This window comes from Hemiscyllium ocellatum, chromosome 16 (assembly GCF_020745735.1).
Source record: "Hemiscyllium ocellatum isolate sHemOce1 chromosome 16, sHemOce1.pat.X.cur, whole genome shotgun sequence".
NCBI classification, from domain to species: Eukaryota; Metazoa; Chordata; class Chondrichthyes; order Orectolobiformes; family Hemiscylliidae; genus Hemiscyllium; species Hemiscyllium ocellatum.
The window spans coordinates 8,650,165-8,675,097 of NC_083416.1; the positions used below are offsets into that span (position 1 = coordinate 8,650,165).

At 44.3% G+C, this 24,933-nt stretch overlaps 1 protein-coding gene across 2 annotated transcripts in view; it reads left to right on the plus strand.

Annotated features, from left to right (window-relative positions):
* Positions 1–24,933, plus strand: part of LOC132823142 (regulator of G-protein signaling 14-like) — a 100,978-nt gene that overhangs the window by 54,999 nt on the left and 21,046 nt on the right. For both annotated transcript variants that reach the window (XM_060836705.1, XM_060836706.1), the window contains exons 4-9: positions 1,590–1,682; positions 5,642–5,785; positions 9,350–9,517; positions 10,924–11,065; positions 16,225–16,340; positions 18,198–18,389. In XM_060836705.1, coding sequence (XP_060692688.1) covers positions 1,590–1,682; positions 5,642–5,785; positions 9,350–9,517; positions 10,924–11,065; positions 16,225–16,340; positions 18,198–18,389 — 855 coding nt within the window. The remainder of the gene's footprint in view (positions 1–1,589; positions 1,683–5,641; positions 5,786–9,349; positions 9,518–10,923; positions 11,066–16,224; positions 16,341–18,197; positions 18,390–24,933) is intronic.

Genomic DNA, 24,933 nt, shown 5'->3' on the forward strand with positions numbered 1-24,933 from the left:
TGCATATGTAGACGGAAATGAAATTAGTCAGTGGTGATTCATTGCCATGTGACAGTGTCAAAGGTATTTTTTCTGTGGTCTGAAGTAATTTGTGTATTTGTGGAAATAACTTCTATACTGGGAATTGTACTTTTTTCTAGAACTCCTCATCTTTATTTGAAATTCCCAAATGCATCTGACTAGGCAGCTAAACAGAAAGCAGCATTGGACCAAGATATCATTGGGTGATGTGTGCTGGAAGCCTTGGAACAGCCTCAGCAGTGCACCTTTGTCCTTATATTCTAGCTCTCTTGAAATGATGCCAGTATTGTAATTGCCTTCCTCACTCCCAAATGAACCTGCATGTTAACATAGAGAATACTGAGCGAGGAACCCTTTTGTGATTTAGATTTCTGAAGTCTTTCCCTATTTCGATAATAGTCTACACTTATATTTTTCCTTCCAAAGTGAATAACCTCACAGGTTTTGTCTTCTGCTTTGGGGAAAAAGTGGAGCCACATCATTTCTGGTCTGGCACAGAATGATTTTTGCCTTGGGACCCTCCAACCATACGGGATCAACCCGTGGATTTCACCAGTTTCCTCATTTTCCCTACCCCCACCTCATCCCAGATCCGACCTTCCAACTCGGTGCTGCCCTCTTGACCTGCCCAACCTGTCCATTGTCCTTCCCATCCATCTGGCCCACCCTCCCCTCCGACCTATCACTTCCACCCCCACCTTCATCTACCTATCGCAGGTGTAGACCATAAACCTCTCCTTCCTGGGAAGGCAAAAGCAATGGCAGCATTTGTTTCAAGAGGGCTAGATGTAGAGCAGACATGTACTGTTGAGTCCATCTGAGCTCTGGCCAGATTCAATTTGTAATATTGAGAGCGGTTTTGGGCGCTGTATCTAAGGAAGGACGTATGGGCACTGTAGAGAGAGTGAAGAGGAAGCTTAAAGGAATGATCCAAGGGATAAAGGACTTGTCATATGAGGGCAGCTGGGGACTCTCCATCTGCCCACAATGGAGTTGATGGGATAAGGAGTTTCTCATTGAAATATAAAGAATGTAGAGAGGCCTGGACAGAGTGGATGTGGGGAAGGCATTTTGACTAGTAAGAAGGACTAGAACCCAAGGGCACAGCCTTAGAATGAAGGGATGACCCTTTAGAACTGGGATGAGGAGTAATTTCTTCAACCAGAGGGTGATGAATTTGTGGAGTCCTTTGCCACAGAAGGTTGTGGAGGCTAAGTCATTGAGTATCTTTAAGACAGGGGTAGATAGGTTCTTGATTGGTAAGGGGATGGATGGTTACAGGGAGAAGGCAGGGGAATGGGGTTGAGAAATATATCAGCCATGATTAAAAGGCAGAGATGTCTAGATGGGCTAAATGGCCTATTTGTTTCACATCGACCACACTCAGACTACATTATGCTGGCAGACTGTTACTGAACTGAAATCAGCAGCTGTACTCATGGTGGTTCTGTTTCTCAGGAGTGGGGAATGTTATATCAGTATGGTTGATGCCTGAGAGTGACATGCGTTAGTCTGACTAAGTGTACATTTGCTATCACGAGTGATTGTGTTGTCCCCTTTTCCCTTAGGAGTTTTTAAAGAAGGAATTCAGTGCTGAAAACATATTGTTTTGGCAAGCCTGTGAACGCTTTCAGCAGATCCCAGCAGATGACTTGGACCAAGTAAGTGCTGATTGATTTTATTTCCTATGTGTGCATCTTGTGCATCTCCACAATGTTCTCCTGTCTTCCGGAAGGCACTGGCAGAGCACAGAGGGGTAATGTGTCTGCTGACTGCCTGCCTGTAGTCTTCCCAAATAAACACTGATCTTGTCTAAGAGTGGACAACAAGAAAAGCAAATTCTCTGCTTGACCCATGCCAAAGGACCCTCAATGAGGTGGAACATTCAGCTCCCATGTGTGCAATCACGTCTTCCAAATCCCCTAACCCTGGAATTGGGAGGTACTGAAACACTTTGGGATGAGTAATGAAGCTACATACAGCAATTCCCAGTTCCAGTCGACATAGAAAGGAAGGAAAATAGGAAACAGCAGATGGGACGGCATGGTGGCTCAGTGGTTAGCACTGCTGCCTTGCAGAGTCTGGGTCCTGGGTTCAATTCCAGTCTTGGGCACCTGTCTGTGTGGAGCTTGTACATTCCTCTGCATGGGTTTTCTCTGGTTTCTTCCCACAGTCCAGAGGTGTGCAAATTAGGTGGATTGGTTATGCTAAATTGCCCCATAGTTTTCAAGGATGTGTGGACTATACATGGGAATTAGGGGCATGGTCCTAGGTAGGATGCTCTTTCGAGGGTCAGGATGGACAGAATGGCCTATTTCCACACTGTAGTGATTCTATAAAAAACAACAAATGCACTGTCTCGTGTGTGTCCTATTATTGCTGAGATCAATGTGATACAAAGGTAATGATAATCACTCTCCATCCATTAGTCAACAACAGACTGAAGAAGAAACTACAGTGGTGGAGAGCTTTGGCATCCATAGGGCAAAGGTCACATTTTCCCACTTAAGGCGGCAATATTTAGGACATTTCGAATTACTCACATCCTGTAACAGAAAGCTGTTTTCTGAAAGAAATCTTGAGTATTGTTGACAAAAGCCACACTATTAAAGGCATTCATTTTGCACTCAACAGGACAGATGCAAGAATACCAAGTCACAAAGTGGACAACATTTTTATGTTGCATGAGAAAAGGGTGCTGATTTATTGGCAAGTGGACTTAGATCTATTGAATAATTGCGATGAAAATAACACCAGGGAATACTATTTCCGCTTTGTTTGCAGTTAATTGAAAAAGATACGATTGTTTGTCATGTTTTCCCTCTAATGGTGGCATTAGAGGATGCTGGCATCTGATTGGCCTTCTGCTGCCAGGTAGTCAATTATCGGGCAGGCCTAATAATAGCCACCTAAGCGCCTAAAGGACCATTGATTGCTTGGGCCTTGCTTTTTCAGTGAATTGCACGGTAACATCTAGTCTTTCCAACTTTACAAATTGATTGGCTTCTGGAAATATTTGAAAGCAAGTATACGAAGAGGAAACAACAGAAAACATCAACCATGATGTCCATTTGATGGGAATATTATGACGTGATCTGCTCCAAATTTGTCATAAACCTCGAGAGGAAAGCAGTGGAATAAAATCCAATGCCGTGGGTTTGATTGTTAAGTTGCACCCTGTCCAGGATAACAGTGTATTTTTTTGTGACAGCGGGAGAGCAAGTCTATTGCAGTGGGTTTTTTATTATTTGTTCACGAGATGTGATTACTGCTGGAAAGGCCAAGTACTGGTGGGCTTCCTCCTTGACAGCAGAAATCCTTCTTGAGATGCCCACTGTGTTGTTAAGGAGGGAGTTGCAGGATTTTGACTCGGTGACAGTGAACGAAGACTTCTAAACATCAGCATGTATCTGTTGGTGGTAGAGGTCACAGGTTTTGGAAGGTACTGTCAGAGGAGGCTGGGTGAATTGCTGCAGTGCACTCGGTAGGTGCAGTGTGCATCAGCAGGTGAGGGCAGTGACTGGTGAAGGTGGTGGATGTGCTGCCAATTCAGCAGCTGTATTGGATGATGTCATTTGAGTGTCATTGCAGCTATACTCACATAGCTAATAGTTCTGAAATAGTTAACTGAATTTACATTGGTCCCACCCAACCTGATGATGTCACAGTCTTGTTGAGTTTGCAATAGCCTTCATTGGGAGGAAATATATTCCATCCAGCTCCTGGGAGTCCTTACTGTTTATGCCTGACTGGGAATGTGAGCTGGAGGAGAAAGTGAGGACTGCAGATGCTGAGATCAGAGCTGGAAAAGCGCAGCAGGTCAGGCAGCATCCAAGGAGCAGGAGAATCGACATTTCGGGCATGATCCCTTCTTCAGTAATGTGAGCTGTACCTATTACTACCATGCACCAAACTAATTTATTAACTAAGACAAGTATTTCTGCAATATAGACCCACCAGTGATCTCTCCCTTACCACTAATAATGAGACAGGCCTGAGACACAGTACAGTCAACAGAGACAGGGGAACTAGCTCAAACACATTGTGAAGCAGCTGGTATTGGACTGGGGTGGACGAAATCACACAACACCAGGTTATAGCCCAACAGGTTTCGGAGCGCTGCTCCTTTGTCAGGTAGTTCACAGCCCACAACTCCCTCCCTAACAACATGGTGAACCACCTGATGAAGAAGCAGTGCTCTGAAAGCTAGTGCTTCCAAATAAACCTGTTGGATTATAACCTGGTGTTGCATGATTTTTAACTACCTCATCCAACCCGTTTCCTACGTCACACACAGCAGAGTTGGCAGCTACCATAAAGTGCTGAAAATGTGTTGCTGGTTAAAGCACAGCAGGTTAGGCAGCATCCAAGGAACAGGAAATTCGACGTTTCGGGCATAAGCCCTTCATCAGGAATCATTCCTGATGAAGGGCTTATGCCCAAAACGCTGAATTTCCTGTTCCTTGGATGCTGCCTAAACTGTTGTGCTTTAACCAGCAACACATTTTCAGCTGTGATCTCCAGCATCTGCAGACCTCATTTTTTACCCGAAGCTACCATAAAGTGCCAGCAATCAGGGTGATCACAGACAGCAACTTGACTTCCAGAGTCACAGTCAGACTCGTTCTTTTCTCTTTTACCATCCACCTGTGACTAGCCTCGAGAGCAGGAACTCTCTCTGTCTTTGCCATCCTCCATGCCAAATGCAGTGACTCCTTTGATAGCAACCAATTGAGTAACATGGGATTCCACCTGGAGCCTTCGAATGAAATGAAAACAGACTGACTTGCGCTTCTCCAAAACAAGGCGTCCTGAAATGCTTCACAAGTACCGTGCTTCTGAAATGTCATCATTGCTGGGAAAGTTAGAAAGCTGGTAATCTATTTGCATGAAGCAAGGTTCCACAAACCACAGTGCAATGAATGAGCAAATCATCATCTCCTTTTTCACTGTTTGTTGAGGGATAGTTCCTGGTTAGAACACCAGGGAGAATAATGTGGAGGTGCGGGTGTTGGACTGGGGTGGACAAAGTTTTAAAAAATCACTCAACATCAAGTTATAGTCCAACAGGTTTATTTGGAAGTACAAGCTTTTGCAGCGCTGCCCCTTCATCAGGTAGCCAGCTGTTGGACTATAACCTGGTGTTGTGATTTTTAACTTTGACCAGGGAGAATGACATTGCTACAATGACAAAAAAAAATTAACGTGGTTCTTCAGGTGCTGGTAGAAAAAGGGTTAAGATCAGCAATGCAAGACATAAGCATTTCAGATCCTGACAACCAATGGTGGGAGTGTTATGGGTTGGAGATGGAAGTTGGGGTGAAGGGATAGTGAGGGTCTGATGTAAAGTTGAAAATACAAGGTCATAATTATAGCGTTGATATGAAAGATTATAACGTTACAACAGATATGATGGAGTGGAAGAAATTGGGAGATTGTTACTTTCATGAAGAGTGTGAAGAAATATAGTCAAGGTAGCTGTGAGAGTAGGTGTGATTACTGAAGATATATCAATATCCTGTATGTGCAATGCTTTTTGATATGCCTCCCTGTTACTGCGGTGTAATTCCCACATGAGGTGAATGGTGCTTTGACCAATCTCTCTTTGTTTTTTGTTAAGCTCTCAAAAATTGCCAGTGAGATCTACAGAACATATCTGTCCAGCAACTCACTCAGTCCCATCAACATTGATAAGCAGGCACAACTGGAGGAGGATGTTCTCAATGATCCGACATCGGATATGTTCAAAGCACAACAACTTCAGGTACCCTGTTCCAGTCATTGTCCCATTCCATCTCACGACCATGTTAACTTGTTAAGTTATCTCTGCGATCAGTTCTCAGCAATATCTGTAAGACGAGTTCATGTCAGAGACCTAGACTGAACTCTAGGCCCAGTAGTTTGGACAAAAAGCACTGACAGTGACACAAGGGATATAGACAAGTTGAGCAAATGGGTTACAATTTGGCAGATGGGGTACAACGTGGGAATGTGTGAGGTTACACACTTTGGCAGGAAGAATAGAGGAGCTGGATATTATTTAAATGGATAAAGACTGGAGAAAGATACAAGATAAAGGGATTAGAGAGACCTTGTGTATAAATGACAAAAGCTAGCCTCCAAATTCAAATGGTGGGCAAATGGGATGTCGGCTTTTATTTTAAAGGGAACAGAGATTAAAAATAGGGTACTCTTGAAAACTGTAAAAGGCACCGGTCAGAATATTATTTTGGATTCATTTGTGAAGGAAAGATATACTGGCATTGGAGGCAGTCTGGAGAAGATCCATTTGGTTGATTGGTGTCTGAAAGGATTGTTGTTCTATCTTTATCACCCAGAAGAGTTATCATAAATAATCAGTGAGGACAGATTGAATAGGTTGGCCTTGTGCTCCTTGGCGTTTAGAAAAGTGGGGGGCAACTTTATTGAAACAAACAAGATTCTCAGGAGGCTCGACAAGGTAGGTGCAGAGAGGCTGTTTCCCATTGGAAGAATCTAGGACTGGAGGGCATAATTTCAGAGGGGTCGGACATTTAAGACAGAGATGAAGAGGAATATCTTTTCTCAGAAGGTAATTCATCTTGTGGAACATTTTATCCCAAAGGGCTGCCCAGGCTTGGTCAGTAAGTATATTCAAAGCTGAAAGAGACAGATTTTACTCAGCAAGGCAATCAAAGGTCATGAATAAAGACAGAAAAGTAGAGTTGAGGATTATCAGATGAATCAAAACGATTCACAATATGTGCTTGATTTTGACTTGGCAAGGCTCTCCTGTTTTATACTCATTTCCCTTTGAAATAATGATCAACATTGCATTTGTGATTCAGGCTTCTTCAGAGATCTATCTGATTAGTCGCATCCTACTGGCCGTTCCACGGATCAAAGATTCATCAAAGGGAACAATTTGAAAGTTTTAATTGAATCTGTTTCAAGTGCCTTTTCAGACAATGGGTCATGTATCCCTTTCTTCATTGTACCTGTTTCTAACTCGAATTATCATAAAACTTGTGTTAGGATCATAGAATCCCTACAGCGTGCAAACAAGCCCTTCGGCCCAACAAGTCCACACCAACCCTCTAAAGAGCAACCCACCCCCACCCCATATTTGCCCCTGACTAATGCACCTAAACTACACATTCCTGTACACTACGGGCAATTTAGCATGGCCAATTCAAGTAACCTGCACATCTTTGGACTGTGGGAGGAAACCGGAGCACCCGGAGGAAACCCACGCAGACACGGGGAGAATGTGCAAACTCACACAGTCGCCTGAGGCGGGAATTGAACCTGGGTTTGAGGCGCTGTGAGGCAGCACTGCTAACCGCTGAGCCACCGTGCCGCCCCTGTGCCTTCTTAGGAAGGCAGCACCATCAGCAAAATTTCTGACACTGGATACAGTTTTTTTCCCTTTTTTATTCCATAAAAATCCAATGATTTTCTGTCCAATCTCTTCCTAACCTTCTCTAACAACAGCCTTCCTCCTCTGTTACTGCTCTATAACTATGACATCGCACAGCACCTGGAATTTAAACTAATGTTCTTGCTAAAAGCCAAACTAATGTTTAGCAAACAGTTAAGGATAACATCCTCACTTTTGGACTTTATGCCACTATTATTAACAAAACCCAAGATCCGGAATGTTTTGTTTTGAAACAGCCTGCTCAATGTCTCCTCATTGTTGAAGGATTTGGCACATACCCTCATAAGTCCTTGTCTTCCTGCACTCTCTTTCAGATTGTATCATTTAGCTTTTATTGCCTCTCCTCATTCCTGCTGTAAAGATGTATTACATTACACTTACCTAATTAAAGTTTCCTTTGACCTGTGACTGTCCATTTCACCAATTAAAGTTTTCCTAAAGTTTACTAGCATCCACAATGTTTGCTACGTTACTGAGTTCCATCCCATCTGCCAGCTATAAAATTAGTCACTGTATCTCCAAGCAGTTGTCTTATACTGACTCCTGGGAATATTTTGTATTTCACTGCAACCCATTAAAAATAACCTTTCACCACTGCTCTTCACTTGCAGTCTCTCTCTCTTCATTTTCCAGGTATGAAGAAAATGAGGACTGCAGATGCTGGAGATCAGAGTCGAGAGTGTGGCGCTGGAAAGGCACAGCAGGTCAGGCAGCATCCGGGGAGCAGGAGAGTCGACGTTTCAGGCATAAGCCCTCATCATTCCTGATGAAGTGCTTATATCTGAAACGTTGATTCTCCTGCTCCTCAGATGCTGCCTGACCTGCTGTGCCTTTCCAGTGCCACACTTTTTTGACTCATTTCCCGAATATGTTGGCAATGCCCTGTTAGTCCTGCGCAGTTTATCTTTACTCTCAGGGTGGCTGTGCAGCAATTCATCAAAGGTGTTCCAAGGGTCTATATGCATGACTCCAGTCATGTCATTCTCATTCATGTTCACCATCACTCCATCAGCGAAATTAACTTAATCTAATACATTTCTTTCAGGAGCAGCCCTGTGCTGATTTTTGACCATGGTTTCCCTAAGAGCCAATCCCAAACATTGACCCCTCTAAAAGTTTCCTCACTACTGACAGTCAGTTGAATAGCCTGAGCTTATCACATTCACCTTTCTTAAGCATGGATGTAACATTGTAGTCACCTAATCCTCTGTCGTAATCCTACTGAAAGATGATTGGTAGATTGAGGGCAGACTCTCTGCAATTCCTGTCCTTACTTCCCTCATAGAATCCCTACAGTGTGGAAGCAGGCCATTCAGCCCATCAAATACACACCAACCCTTTGAAGGGCATCCCACCCTACATTTCTGTTGGCTTATCCACCTCATCTGCACATCCCTTGATACAATTAGCAATGTAACATGGCCAATCCATCAAATCTGCACATCCTTGGACTGTGGAAGGGAACTAGAGCACCCGGAGGAAACCCACACAGACACTGGGAGAATGTGCCAACTCCACACAGACAGTCGCCCGAGGGTGGAATTGTATCCAGATTCCTGGCAGTGCTAACCACTGAGCCACTAACTCGGCAACTTAGAGGACATCCCAAAGCTGCACTGAGTGACTTTTGACTACTACCAACATTGTACGTCTGACCTCCCACTGAGTCATGTTCCACTTCCCCACCTCATTGGCCATTATCACAAAATTCCTTTCATCTTTGTGTAATGTCCCTGGGAAGTATTCTTCACTATCACCTTCCCAACATTTGGTGATCTCTAGTGTACTAGGCATTATATACAGTAATAATAACAACGATATCTGTAACATGATAGCTCTTGTACTGTTCTTTAACTGTTTACATTTGCCAGATCCATAATCTAATTTATCATGTTTCCCTCTCTGCAGATCTTTAACCTGATGAAATTTGACAGCTACACTCGTTTTGTGAAGTCCCCCCTTTATCAACAGTGTGTGTTGGCAGAGGTGGAGGGCAAACCACTTCCTGGTGATACCTCACAGGAACTGGAACACAGTCATGATAAGGAGAGTGCCAGCCTCTGTGATGCCAAGAAGGTAAGACTTAATTCTAACATGGGATGATGGGGAATTTGATGGAATGGCATGGTGGCTTAGTGGTTAGCACTGTTGCCTCACAGCACCAGGGACCTGGGTTTGATTTCATCCTCGGTTGACTGTCTCTGTGGAGTTTGCGTGTTTTTTTTAGATTAGATTAGATTAGATTACTTACAGTGTGGAAACAGGCCCTTCGGCCCAACAAGTCCACACCGACCCGCCTAAGCGTACCCCTACATATACCCCTTACCAATTCACATAGCCAATTCACCTGGCCCGCATATCTTTGGAGTGTGGGAGGAAACCGGAGCACCCGGAGGAAACCCACGCAGACACGGGGAGAATGTGCAAACTCCACACAGTCAGTCGCCTGAGTCGGGAATTGAACCCAGGTCCCTGGCGCTGTGAGGCTGCAGTGCTAACCATTGTGCTGCTGTGCCGCCCCTGACTTCTCCCTGTTTCTGCATGGATTTCCTCCGGGTGCTCCAGTTTCCTCCCACAGTCGAAAGATGTGCAGGTTAGGGTGGATTGGCCATGGGAAGTTGCCCATAGTGCTCAGGAATGTGCAGCCCAGGTAGATTTGATGCGAAATGCAGAATTATAAGGTGGGTCTTGGTGGGATGCTCTTTGGAGACTTGATGGGCCAAATGGGCGAAAATGACGACTGCAGATGCTGGAGATTAGTGTGTTGCTGGAAAAGCACAACAAGTCAAGCAGCATCCGAGGAGTAGGAAAATCGACGTTTCGGGCAAAAGCCCTTCATCAGGAATGAAGGGCTTTTGCCTGAAACGTTGATTTTGATGGACCAAATGGCCTACTTCTCTCCATATGAATTCTTTTATAAATTGGAACTCTTAAATTCTCCAACACTGTGCACAACTTGAGGGCATGACAGTCCACATTTAAAAGCATTTACCTTTTGGACCAGAAGTTAGTTGGCAATTATTAACAGTCACTGGGATGCAAACAGGGTACTTGTACATTCAGTGTATCGATTTATCTTTCTAGTGGTGAGTTTAATGGGGAAGTAATGTGCAAATCCTAAAACCTCATCAAAGTGTGGAAATCTATTAAGGGCAAGATGCTAGGAGACAGCTGTGCTGAGATTGGGTGAATCTTAGGAAACTGCGTATAGGCACATTATTTCTTCCTCGAATTTTTCACAGATGCTCCTTCAGCCAATTGAGCATTTTTATTGGACCTCTTGTTGCTTATTGTTTGGTGGACAAGTGATTTATTTTGTCCTCACTATGGGTAGCTGGCTTACTTGGACAGTAACAATAGGTCTGCTGACAGTCTCAGCGAAGTCTGCCTCACACCGCAGGCTGAACCAAATACTGGAAAGCTTGCATTTTGAGAGAGCAAGTGATAACCATAATTGCTAATCCATCATTGTCCTGTAGCAGAAGAAGAAGCTGAAGTCAGGAAAATCATTCAGCGGCTTGCCACAGAACGGCTGTGACGGGAAAAGCGGAAGCCCGGAGAAACAGATCCGGAGGAGTAAGAGCAAACTAAGTCGGAAGAAAGATAAAAGAGACTCTTTTGGAGGTAAGGCACTGGCTTACTTGTTCAAACCATTTGCAACTAGGCAATTAAATGGATGTGACATAGTGTAGTATAACGTAATGGGTTGTAATGCAAGGTAAAAAGTTGCAATGAATTCTAGGGAAGGTCAATCCATTGGGGAACAATACAGTGTTATAGATTGGTGTAGGTACAAAGATATTGTCTCATTGTTTAACAAATCTTGTTTTAGGGTAAATAGGATCATTCCAAGCATGTGGGAGGAACATGAACTTCTGACTTTCAGTTAGAGGGATGTGGGGATAGTGTGGAAAATGGCATTGATGTTAACGATCAGCCATAATCATCATGTATGCTTGTTTTTCCAAGTTTGTGTCTCTTTCTTCCATCCTGTACATGGAAGTTCTGTATTGGGTGACAGTTGCACAAGCACGAGCTGCCCTTACTACCTCACCCAGATCAGCCTTCAAGTAAATATTGTGAAGCTAGTTAGTTACTGAAACTAAAGAATCCTAACAAAGGAACGTGGGAATAGGAATAGGCCATTTGGACCTTCAAGTTTTCTGTGTCGGACTAGATCATCGCTGATCATTAACCTCAATGCCATTTTCCCACCTTCTCCTCATGTCCCACTAATTAGAAATTTATCAATCTCTGTCTTGAACATGCTCAGTGATGGAGATTCCACAGCCTCTGGGACTGAAAACTCCAGAGAATGATCAACTTCAGGGTGAAGAAATTGTTCCTCATCTTGGTTCTAAGTGGCTTAGCTCTTATTCTGAGATGATGTTCCCTTCTAGTAGACCACCACCCCATCCCTCCCTAAACCAGCATTATTTCCTCGTCTGCCCTGTCATGTCCGTCAAGAATTTTAATTATTTCAAAGAGATCACCTCTCATTCTGTGAAACTCTGGAGAATCCAGGCCCAGTCTCCTCATTCTCTCCTCATAGTACAGTCCCACCCTCCCAGGACTCATTCTGGTGAACCTCTGCTGTACTCCCTCAATGTCAGGATATCCTTCCTTCAGTGAAAGGCACCAAAACTGTAGACAATAATCTGTGGGGAACAGTCTCACCAAGGTCCAAGTCGACTGACTGTGTGGAGTTTGCACATTCTCCCTGTGTCTGCGTGGGTTTCCTCCGGGTGCTCCGGTTTCCTCTCTCAGTCCAAAAATGTGCAAGTTAGGTAAATTGGCCATGCTAAATTGTCTGTAGTGTTAGGTGAAGGGGTAAATGTAGGGGAATGGGTCTGGGTGGGTTGCACTTTGGCGGGTCGGTGTGGACTTGTTGGGCCGAAGGGCCTGTTTCCACACTGTAAGTAATCTAATCTAAAAAAAAGACATCTCTACACCTGCACTTAAATGCTCTTGCAATAAAGATTAAAATACCATTTGACTTCCTTACTGCTTGTAGCTGGGTCATAAGCCTGTAACTATCTACTGCTGTGGGTAAATCACTACAAGTTACCTTTAATTCAGCCACTTATTAAGAAATCTCACAGTCAGAGGGGAAAAAATAAAAGGGAACCAGAGGGGCAACTATTTTGCACAGAGGGTGGTGCACATATGGAATGAGCTACCAGCAGATATGATTGAGGCGGTTACATTAACAACATTTGAAAGCTATTTGGACAAATACATGGATAGGAAAGGTTTAGAAGGATATGGGCCAAGTGCAGGGAAATGGGGTTAGCCTGGTTGGAGACTTTGGTTGGCATGGACCAGTTTGGGCTAAAGGGCCTGTCTCTGTGCTGTAGGATTCCATTACTGTATGGTAATTGTTCAAACTTTGTTGCATGTAGCAATCAAAATAAGACCCCTCAAGTAAGCAAATTAGACCACACAACCCTAACAGTCAGCATGAATGAGTTGGACCGAAGGGTCTGTTTCAATGCTGTACATCTCCATGACTCTAAGACTCTAAGTAGTTTCTCTTGTTCCTTGTTGCATTTGGCATTGACTGTGTGTTTGAAGACACTACTGTCCTGTGATGAACTCTTTCACTTCTTCTGCAGGACAGTCAAGTGGCATGAGATAACCATTCATCAAGAATTGATAACACAGTTTCGCTGATCTTGCTTTGACTCCTACTTTTCCCAGACATTGGCTAGTACCCAATTTAATGATAAAATTTGGCAACAGTTCTAACTAATAGTGTCTGTCTCTGGAAGTGACCAGGGTTTGAACTTTTTGCACTGTTGTTCTTCAAAGCTTTGCTAATGCAGGGGTTTGGTGTTGAATTCTTCTGCAGATATTCACCCTTCCTACAATGTGGTATTCTTGATGATTCTTTAGATTCATCTAAATTATTGACTACTTCTCTGAAACCAAGTCTACAGCTTGTCTTCTTAGCAGAAGTATGGGCAGATGTTCTGGAACTTAACAGGGTTCAAAAAAGATTTACAAGGATGTTGCCAGGGTTGGAGGGTTTGAGCTATAGGGAGAGGCTGAACAGGCTGGGGCTGTTTTCCCTGGAGCGTCAGAGGCTGAGGGGTGACGTTATAGAGGTTTATAAAATCACGAGGGGCATGGATAGGATAAATAGGCAAGGTCTTTTTCCTTGGGGTGGGTGAGTCCAGAACTAGAGGGCATAGGTTTAGGGTGAGAGGGGAAAGATATAAAAGAGACCTAAGGGGCAACGTTTTCACGCGGAGGGTGGTACGTGTATGGAATGAGCTGCCAGAGGATGTGGTGGAGGCTGGTACAATTGCAACATTTAAAAGGCATATGGATGGGTTTATGAATAGGAAGGGATATGGGCCAAGTGCTGGTAAAAGAGACTAGATTAATTTAGTATATCTAGTCAGCATGAATGAGTTGGACCGAAGGGTCTGTTTCAATGCTGTACATCTCCATGACTCTAAATAGTTTCTCTTGTTCCTTGTTGCATTTGGCATTGACTGTGTGTTTGAAGACACTACTGTCCTGTGATGAACTCTTTCACTTCTTCTGCAGGACAGTCAAGTGGCATGAGATAACCATTCATCAAGAATTGATAACCCAGTTTCACTGATCTTGCTTTGACTCCTACTATTCCCAGACATGGCTAAATGTTTTCAATTCTTGTATAAGTTTGTCCTTATCCCTTAGTTTATTCCAATAAGAGTTATTGCTGATTCCTTCATAACAGGTTATCTCTGTTGATTCTTTCAATTTATGAACAGTTATGAAAGTTTTGAAGTTTATAGTATGATGCTAACTGACAGGAAAGTGGATTGCAGTGGTTCAGGCGCATTGTTTGCTCTTACCATATTGGTGATAGCTAGCGATCAGTAATAAATGTGATCCCATATCACGGAATTGTTTTTTTAAAAAAAACATCCACGATGTCTTATCACCATTAACTCTCTGCCAGGAAACCGCATCATGTCTCAGTGGGCTATTTTTGATCAATCAGTGGTGGTGTTGGCTTTCCATTTTAATGCTTCTGATAATGTACAGCACTCACCGGCTACACAATGTGGAACTGTTGTTACAGAGGAGGGAGGCAATGACCTTGTGGCATTATCATTAAATGATTAATACACAAAGATTAGTGCTGGAAAAGCACAGCGGGTCAGGCAGCATCTGAGGAGAAGGAAAATCGACGTTTTGGGCAAAAACCCCTTCATCAGGAATCACAATCACAGGATCCAGAAAGGAGTAATCCACAAACTCAGCTAATGTTCTGAGATCCCTGGTTCAAACCCTGCCGTGTTAGGTGGAGAAATTTGAATTCAACAAAAGAATCTGGAACTAAGGGTCTAACAATGAGCATGAAACCATTGGGATGGCATGATAGCTCAGTGGTTAGCACTGCTTCCTCATAGTGCCAGGGACCTGGGTCCAATACCACCTGAGGATGACTGTGTGGAGTTTGCATGTTCTCCCTCTGTCAGTGTGGGTTTATTCACCACATTTTTGTCCAATTCTCTTCTGACAGCTTTTAATAAAATTATTTCTCCCATCTTATCAGACAGCACGTTCCAACCCCTACACTGTTCAGCAAGTAAAACTGCTTTTCATCGAATTCCCAAAGTGTGGAAGCAGGCCATTCGGCTCATACCAACTCTCCAAAGAACGTTCCACCCAGGCCTACCTCACCACCTTAACCCAGCATTTCCCATGGCTAATCCATCTGGCCTACACATCCCTAGGCACTATGGGTAATTCAGTATGGCCAATCCACCAAACCTGCACATCATCTGGACTGGTTTTCTCCCAAAGTCCAATGAAGCTCAGGCAAGGTGGATGAGCCACAGGGATTTCAGGGATAGGGTGGGTCTGGGTGAGATGCTCCCCAGAAGGACGGTGTGGACTCAATGGGCTAAGTGGCCTGCTTCCACACTGTAGGGATTCTACAATTGTTGATGGTTTGAAAAACCTATCTGGTTCACTCGTATCCTTTGGGGAAGGAAATCTGTGTCCTTACCTGGTCTGGGCCTACATGTGACTCCAGACCCACAGCAACGTGCTTGACTGTTACCTACCCTCTGGGCTATTAGGGATGATCAATAAATGCTGGCCAAGTTGGAGATGCTCACATCCCATCCATGAGTAATAAGAAAAAGAGAGCGGTTACCTGAATACAGTTCCTGATTATATTTAAATAAAAAATGCTGAAAATATTCAATAGACCAAGCAATGACCATGAAGAGAGAGCCATTTTATTTCCTCTCCATACTGACTGTTTCCAACAATTTCTGCTTTTATTTCTCAATTTTTGCTTCTGGGTTGTGTTGTCTCCCAGTGCATTTCTCTCTGAGGTGTTTATGTGTTTAGTTTTACTTTACTTTGTGGGTTTTCAAATTCTGAATGGTATAAATATTTAGAAAGGCAAACAGGTTTTCCCGAGTCCACACCCCGACCCCAATCATGACGATGTTGGCTGTTTCTCATTCCACCGCGTCAGAATGTCATGAATTAAAGACCCAGCCTCGTCCCAAATGTGGTGTGGATCAAATTCCAGACAAATCCTATCCTCATCTATTCATTTACGAGAGATTCACCAGAAATAAGGCAATCTTAGAGGACATTAGCTAGTTTATCGCAGAGCAAGGATGGATTCATTTCATGGTCAATGCAACCTAATACTAGTCTAAGATCACGGCTTTACCTATTAGGGAAGCTAATTCATGCTTTTGAGCTCGTTCTTTTTGAAAGAATTTACAACATGATTAATGATTCTTTTTTTATGTTTGCAGTGGATTTTTCCGACAGCAATGGCCTCTTGCTGTCTCGCCGTGAGTCTCAGGGATCTGTGTATTCAGCAGCCAGTGTGGAGCTGGGGTTCCTCAGCTCTCTTCAAGCCAGAACAGAGGTAAGACACATGATGGAGTACTGCATGCAGTTTTGAGCTCCTTACTTGAGAAAGGATGTACTGCCACTCGAAGGAGTGCAGAGGAAGTTCACTGGGTTGAGTCCAGAGTTCAGGGGGTTGGTTTATGAGGAGAGACTGAGTAGACTGGGATTATATTCATTGGAGTTCAGAAGAATGAGGGGGGATCTGATAGAAACACACAAAATTATGAAAGGAATAGATAAGAGGTAGAAGAAATGTTTCCACTGATAGGTGAAGCTAGGGCAACTGGACATAACCTCAAAATTAGGGAGAGGCATTACTGCCTCACGGTGCCAGGAACCTGGGTTCAATTCCAGTCTCGGGTGACTGCCTGTGTGAAGTTTGCACGTTCTTCTGTGTCTGTGTGGGTTTCCTCAGGGTGGTCTGGTTTCTTCCCACAGTCCAGATGATGTGCAGGTTTGGTGGATTGGCCATGGGAAATGCTGGGTTAAGGTGGAGAGGTAGGCCTGGGCGGAATGTTCTTTGGGGAGTTGGTATGGGCCGAATGGCCCGCTTCCACACTTTGGGAATTCGATGAAAAGCAGTTTTACTTGCTGAACAGTGTAGGGGATGGAACGTGCTGCCTGATAGGATGGGAGAAACAATTTTAGTAAAAGCTGTCAGAAGAGAATTGGACAAAAATGTGGAGAATAAAACAAATTGCTGTGATATGGGGAAAGACTGGAGAGTGGAACCAATTGGATTGGTCTTCAGAAGGGCCAGCACAGAGTTAATGGGTTGGATGTCCTCTGCTGGATAATTGTTAAACCAAATGTCACGTTAGCAGACCTGTTTACTGATGAGAAATAGTTAGATTAACTGTCATAAATGGGAACTGCCCTTTCACAAATAACTGAGGTAGCAGTTTAGTTTTGACACACTGAAAATGCTTGGCCAGTAGTAAGATGTTTAAGCACCCACTGTTGTGTTGCAGACTTTTGCAGATCATATTGACAAAGGTGAGTTGAGCATTGAGATAAATATCAGAAAACCAATGGGGCAGGGTTATGTCATTCAGCTATTTGAGCCTGTTTTGACATTCACCATGATCGTGACTGATCATCCAACTCAGTAGCTTGTTTTTGTTTCCCTCCCCCCCTTATCCTTTGATCTTCTTAGCCCCCCCCCCTCAAGCGTTGTATCCAACTCTCCTTGAGATTGTACAATGCTTTGGCCTCAGCTGCTTTCTGAGGTTGTGAATTCCATGGGCTGACTCCTGTCTGGGTGAAGCCATTTCTCATCTCAGTACTGAATGGTTTTCCCTTAGACCATGAAACTGGTTCCAGATGCCGTTGCCATGGGGAATCCATGGGGAAGAGAGCTTGAACAGTTTTGGTCTATACTCTCTGGAATTTAGACGAGTGAGGGGAGATCAAATTCGAGATGATAAAAGGTGTGGATAAAATAGCCGTGGAGGGGATGCTTCCTCTTGTGGGGCATTCTGGGACATGAGGATAAGGGGCAGCAAATTTAAAACAGTTGAGGAGCAACTACTTCTCCCAAAGGGTTGTGGCTCTGTGAGAATTTGCTCCCCGAAAGTGCAGTGGATGCTGGGACAGTGAGTAAAGTGAAGAATTGGACAGATTTTTAATTGGTAATGGGTTGAAGGGTTATGGGGACAAGGCAGGAAAATGGGGGAGAGGAACATATCAGCCCTGATCGATTGGTAGAGCAGTCTCAATGGGCCGAATAGCCTGATTCTGCTCCTATATCTTATGAACGTATGATTATCCTTCCCTCATATACCCTATTAGAACTCTATAGGGTAATAACAGAGAAAACCACACGCTGGTCCATTGTGACGATGTTTAACACGAACTGTGCTCTTCATTGTAGTATGAGAGACCAAGCCCAGAAGTAGAAAATGGGAAGAAAGTGAAATACTGCTGTGTTTACCTGCCTGACACAACCGCCTCTTTAGCAATGGTTCGGCCCGGCTTGACCATCCGAGATTTACTGTCCGGCGTTTGTGAAAGGCACGGGATTCCTCTGGCAGCCGCTAGTGCCTACCTGGCTGGAAGTGACAAGGTAAGCTGGTGTGCACCATTTCACGATTGACTCACGAGGAGAAAGTGAGTACTGTGGATGCTGGAGAGTTAGGGTCGAGAGTGTGGTGCTGGAAAAGCACAGCAGATCAGGCAACATCCAAGGAGCAGGGGAGTCGACGTTTCAGGCATAAGCTCTTCATCAGGAATTTGACGTTTCGAGCATGAGCCCTTTGATTCTCCTGCTCCTCGGATGCTGCCTGACCTGCTGTGCTTTTCCAGCACCACACTCTCGATTCTGATCTCCAGCATCTGCTGTCCTCACTTTCTTTTAGTGAGTAAATCTTTGGATAATCCTTTTCCAGCACCATACTCAATTTGCTCAAGCTGACTGGACCTGAGCCAACACCCTAGCCCCTTCTCCAATTGGCAACATACTCACCAGGCACCCTACCCTGTAACCTCTACACATCTGACACCTAGCCTCCCCTCACCTTATCATCAAACTTGCCCTTTTATAAGCAGCTGTTACTATGGGCTGTCAGTACCTTCAACCTACGACAGCAGCCTGCTTGAAAAAGGAACATGGTTTCTCTTCCTCGTGTGCTGTCAAAGAATGGTCAAAATGGAGGAGTACAGTTCTGTGTCTCTGAGGAAGCTTCGAGCAGAATCTCCTCTCAAAAACATGGAGCTCCCTCCTTGCATAAAACTTACACAAGATTGCCAGTCTCCAGAAAATCTAGCCTTGTTTTGCATTCTGTCGGCAACTTTTCTAACGTGTTTCAGTAAGAATTTGAAAATCGCAGCAAGAGCCTCTTCACGCAGAGTGGTCAGAATGTGGGACCCATCATAAGACCATAAGACGGAGGAGCAGAAATTAGGCCATTCAGTCCATAGTGTCTGCTCCACTATTCAATCATGGCTGATGCATTTCTCAAGGAGGAGAAGGTGAGGACTCCAGATGCTGGATATCAAAGTCGAGAGTGTGGTGCTTTTCCAGCACCACAATCTTCAACTCTGATAAGTTTCTCCATCCTATTGTCCCCGTAAGCCTTGATGCCCTTGACAATCAGAAACCTCCCTATCCTGGTTTTAATGACCTGGCCTCCACAGCCTTCTGTGGCAATGAATTCCACAGATGCCCCACTCTCTGGTTGAAGGCGTTTCACCTTATTTCTGACCTAAAAGGTTCTCCCTTTACTCTAAGGCTGTTCCCTCGGGTCCTGGTCTCTGCTACCAATGGAAACATCTTCCCAACATCCACCTGTCCAGGCCATTCAGATCTCCCCTTATCCTTCTAAATTCCATTGGGTATAGACCCAGAATCCTCATATGTTCCTCTTATGTTAAGCTTCTCATCCCTGGGACTATTCTCATGAACGAGGTAAAAACAATGACTGCAGATGCTGGAAACCAGATTCTGGATTAGTGGTGCTGGAAGAGCACAGCAGTTCAGGCAGCATCCCACTATGGATGCTGCCTGAACTGCTGTGCTCTTCCAGCACCACTAATCCATTCTCATGAACCTCCTCTGACCACACTCCAGAGCCAGTACAACCTTCTGGAGATATGGGGCCCCAAACCCACGCACAATACTCCAAATTCCACAGGGCATTTTAGTAAGAAACGAAATTAAATCAACAGTAAGAAACAAAGTAAGGTCAGATGGTGTAGAATCCGTGTGGGTAGAATTGAGGAACTGCAATGGTAAAAAAAAACACTGTTGGAATTTTGCACAGGCCTCCAAACAGTAGTCAGGAGCTGAGCTGCAAGATACATCAGGAGATAGAAACGATGTATGTCTGAGGCAAAGTTACGGTGACCTTGGGGGATTTCGATATGCAGGTGCGCTGAGAAAATCAGGTTGGTAGTGGTTCGCAAGGAAAGGAATTTGTGGAATTTCTATGAGATGGCTTTTTTGGAGCAGCTTGTCATGGAGAGCGCTAAGGAATACTGGGTTGTGCAATGAGGCAGACTTGGTAAGGTAGCTTAAAGTGAAGGAACCCTTAGGAAGCAGTGACCATAATATGATTGAAATTGGTCTGCAATTTGAGAGGAGAAGATAGAATCAGAGATAACTGTATTACAGCTGAGGAAATGCAGCTGCAGAGGCCTGAGGGAGGTGCTGGAGAGAATTGACTGGAAGAGGATTCTAGCAGGAAAGACAGTGGAATAGCAATGGCAGAGATTACTGGGACTAATTCAGGAGACATTGCAGGGATTCATCCCGAGGAAAAAGAAGCATGGTACAGGGAGGATGAGGCAACTATGGCTGACTAGGGTAGTCAGGGATAGTACAAAAGCAAAAGAGAAAGCATATGATGGGGTGAAGGGTAGTGGGAAAACAGGGGATTGGGAAACTTATGAAGAACAACAGAGGACAACAAACAAAAACAGGGAGGGAGAAAATGAAAAATGAGAGTAAGCTAGCCAGCAATATGGAGGAAGACTGTCAGAGTTTCTTCGATATATAAAGAGCAAAAGAGAGGCCAAAGTAGACATTGGAACACTGGCAAATGATGCTGGAGAGATAGTAGTGGGGACAAGGAAATGGCTGAGGATCCAAATAATTGCTTTATGTCAGTCGACAAGATGGAAGATGTGAATACTATCCCAATTATTCATGAGAGTGAGGGGGCAGAGCTGAGTGTGGTGCCACTACAAAGGTGAAGGTGCTAGAAAAGCTGAATGGCCTGAAGGTGGATAAATCACCAGGAACTGATTGACTACACCCTCGAGGTCTAAGGGAGATAGCTGAAGAGATCATGGAGGCATTAGTGGTGCTCTTTCAAGAATCGCCCCAGTCAGGGAGATTGGAAACTTGCTAATGGGACACCACTGTTCAAAAAGGGAGTAAGGCAAAAAAAGAGAAATTACAGCCGACTTAGCCTAACCTCAGTCATGGTTAAGATCCTGGAATCTATTGTGAAGGATGAGGAAATGTAAATGACGTTACAGGAAAATGCTCAGATTTGGCATTACCAGATATTTCAGGCGAGATTTCTGAATACTTGGAAGTGTATAGTAAAACAGGGCAAGGCCAGCATGGATTAATCAAGGGGAGGTCATGCCGACAAATCTGCTGGAATTCTTTGAGGAAGTAAAGAGCAGATTAGACCAAGAAGAACAAATGGATATGGATGTCATCTACCTGGACTTCAGAAAGACTTTTGACAAAGGAGGCTACTGAGTAAGGTAAGGGCCCATGGAGTTAGAGGCAAGTTGTTAGCATGGAAAGGAACTTGGCTGTCTGGCAGGAAGCAGAGAGTGGGGAGGAAAGGGTCTTTCTCGGGCTGGCAACTGGTGACAAGTGGTGTTCCGCAAGGGTCAGAGTTCGGACCACAACTTTTCACTTTATACATTACCGATCTAGGTGAAGGAACTGAGAGCATTCTTGCTACGTTTGCAGATGATACAAAGATAGGTAGAGGAACAGGTAGCATTGAGGAGACGGGGAGGCTGCAGAAGGGTTTGGACAGATTAGGAGAGTGGGCAAAAAAGTGGCAGATGGAGTACAACATGGGAAAATGTGAGCTCTTGCACTTTGGTCAGAGGAATGGAAACATGGACTGTTTTCTAAATGGGGAGAAAATTCTGAAGTCTGAAGTGCAAAGACACTTGAGAGTTCTGCTCCAGGATTCTCTCGAGGTAAACTTATAGGTTGAGTCAGTAGTTAGGAAGGCAAATGCAATGTTGGCATTTATTTTGAGGGGACTTAAATGTAAAAGTAGGAATATATTTCTGAGGCTCTATAAGGTTCTGATTAAGGCACATTTGGAGTATTGTGTCCAGTTTTGGACCCCATATCTCAAGAGGGATGTACTGGCCCTGGAGTGTGTTCAGAGGAGGTTCACGAGAATGGTCCCAGGAATGAAAAACTTAAATGTGAGGAATGTTTGAGGACTCTGGATCCAAACTTGATGGAGTTTAGAAAGATGAGAGGAATCTAATTGAAACTAACAAAATACTGAATGGTCTGGACAGAGCAGATGTTGGGAAGATGTTTCCATTGGTGGGAGAGACTAGGACCCGAGGCACAGCCTCAGAGCAAAGGGAAGACCCTTTAGAACGGAGATAAGGAGAAACTTCTTCAGCAAGAGAGTGGTGAATCTATGGAATTCATTGCTACAGAAGGCTGTGGAGGTCAGGTCATTGAGGATATTTAAGACTGGGATAGATTGGTCTTGATTGTCAAGGGGATCAAGGGTTACTGGGAGACATTGGGAAAATGAGTTTGGGAAATTTATCAGCCATGATTGAAGAGTGGAGCAGTTCCAATGGGCTGACTGGCCTAATTTCTGCTTGTATACCTTATGCTCCAATGGTCTTATGGAAGTTAGATAAATACATGAATTGAAGGATACACTGATCAGATTAGATAGAGTAAATTGGGAGATGGCTTATGTAAAACATAAGAAAAATTACAATTAATTTGGGTTTAATGTCTAGTTTCTGTGAGGTAAATTCGACAGAGTTCCCGGTATTACCCTGACTTGCATTTTGCTTTGGTTTAACACAATGCTTTCACTTCATATTGAAGTGAATGCTAACAGACACCAGGGAAGGGGAAGTTATAAATGTTATTTGTAGCACTGCAGGAAGTAAAAGTAGTTTTTTTTTCAGAAGTGTCTTTGTAAAGTCAAGAGTGCTTTATCTCTACAAGGCACATTTTTTTAAACTGAGTTTCATAAGGCTTCAATCCATCGGTGTGCATTCCTTGTCCCAACATTACTGAAAGACTTTCATGAATGGTACAGGTCTATATCGTAGAGAGATCTAACAACAGGAACAGCCCCATGGTCTTTCAGTCCCTCAAGGTCATTCTACCATGATCCGAAATGTTCAATGAAATTCTCTCAGACTCCTTTTGAAAAGGATCAATTGACTGCTATCAGCTTTCGCAGCCTTTCAGAAGCGAGAAGTCTGGACTCCTGCTTCACTATGGGTGAACACGTGCCCTCTGATTGCATTCTTTCATAACAGACTTGTCAGCCCACTGACCCCCATGACCACCAACCCCCATGACCATTAGGCCTCCTGACCATTAGGCCTCCTGACCATTAGGCCTCCTGACCACCAACCCGCATGACCACAACCCTTATGACCATTAATGCTTCTGGCCACCAACCCTCATGACCATTAAACCTCATGACCATTAACTCTGCTGATCACCAACCCTCCTGACCGTGAACCCTCCTGACCGTGAACCCTCCTGACCGTGAACCCTCCTGACCTTTAACCCTCCTGACCACCAACCCGCATGACCTTTAACCCTCCTGACCACCAACCCGCATGACCACAACCCTCATGACCATTAATGCTTCTGGCCACCAACCCTCATGACCATTAAACCTCATTACCACTAACTCTGCTGACCATTGACCCTCCTGACCATTGACCCTCCTGACCACCAAACCTTCATGACCATTAACCCTCAAGACCACCAGCCCTCCTGGCCATTAAACCTCATGACCACCAACCTTCATGACCATTAACAATCCTGACCACCGACCCTCCTGACCTCTGACCCTCCTGACTACCATACTTCCAATGCTTCCCTACAAAAGCCTCCCGTCCCTTTGACCCTCATGCCCCTATGCCAACTGTACGCCACCTTATTTCCCTCCTCTGTGTCACCTCATAGCAATCTGCCACCTTCATTACCACTGTCCGCAATGAGCAGAGCACAAGAGCCAAATGGGTCTCAAAAATTAAATTAATTTATAATTACCTAAAGGCTGGAGGAAGGTGGTGGTCTCACTTATATAAACACTTTGCGAAACCAAGTCAAAGGATTTGAAATCCCCTCCAATCCCCTCTGTTCAAGAATAAAAGAGGTTTCTATTCAGTAACACGATTCAACCCATCTCTTCATCATTGCTACTTTCAGCCCTCCTTCCCCTTTGCAATCTGAGGTCCCTAAACTCTTAAACCTGTTTCCCCCTTGCTCCTGGTCACTCCAATCCAGCCATTACTGGCCTGAAGCCTGTGGTGCTGGAAATGACAAATGGTGCCTCTTTTTTTCCCTCTACAGCTCCACTTGCTATACCAATCTGATGTGGATATGGTTCAAGGTGCAAAATTTGGGTCTGCCCAGACCATTCCATTACTCTGTTCTGGGGTATCAGGAGAGGGGGAACACCCAGATATTGGACCCTTCGTAATATCTTGTCCCCTGATTCTTTCCCATCAAGCGCTTTTTCAATTGGAACGCCTCGGTCAGATAAACCCTTCCAACATTTTGGCTGACATGACCGCTCTAAACTGTTACCTCTCCATTTCACTTCTCTCCTGTTAAACACACCTTAAAACCCTGGATTAGTGGGTGCTGGAAGAGCACAGCAGTTCAGGCAGTGTCCGAGGAGCAGTAAAACTGGCGTTGTGGGCATAAGCCCTTCATTAGGTTCCTGCTCCTTTCACTGCTCCTCGGATGCTGCCTGAACTGCTGTGCTCTTCCAGCACCACTGATCCAGAATCTGGTTTCCAGCATCTGCAGTCATTGCTTTTACCTACACCTTAAAACCCTGCCTAATAGATCACTCATTTCATCATCTGACTCAATGCCTCCTTGCTACCATTTCTCGACT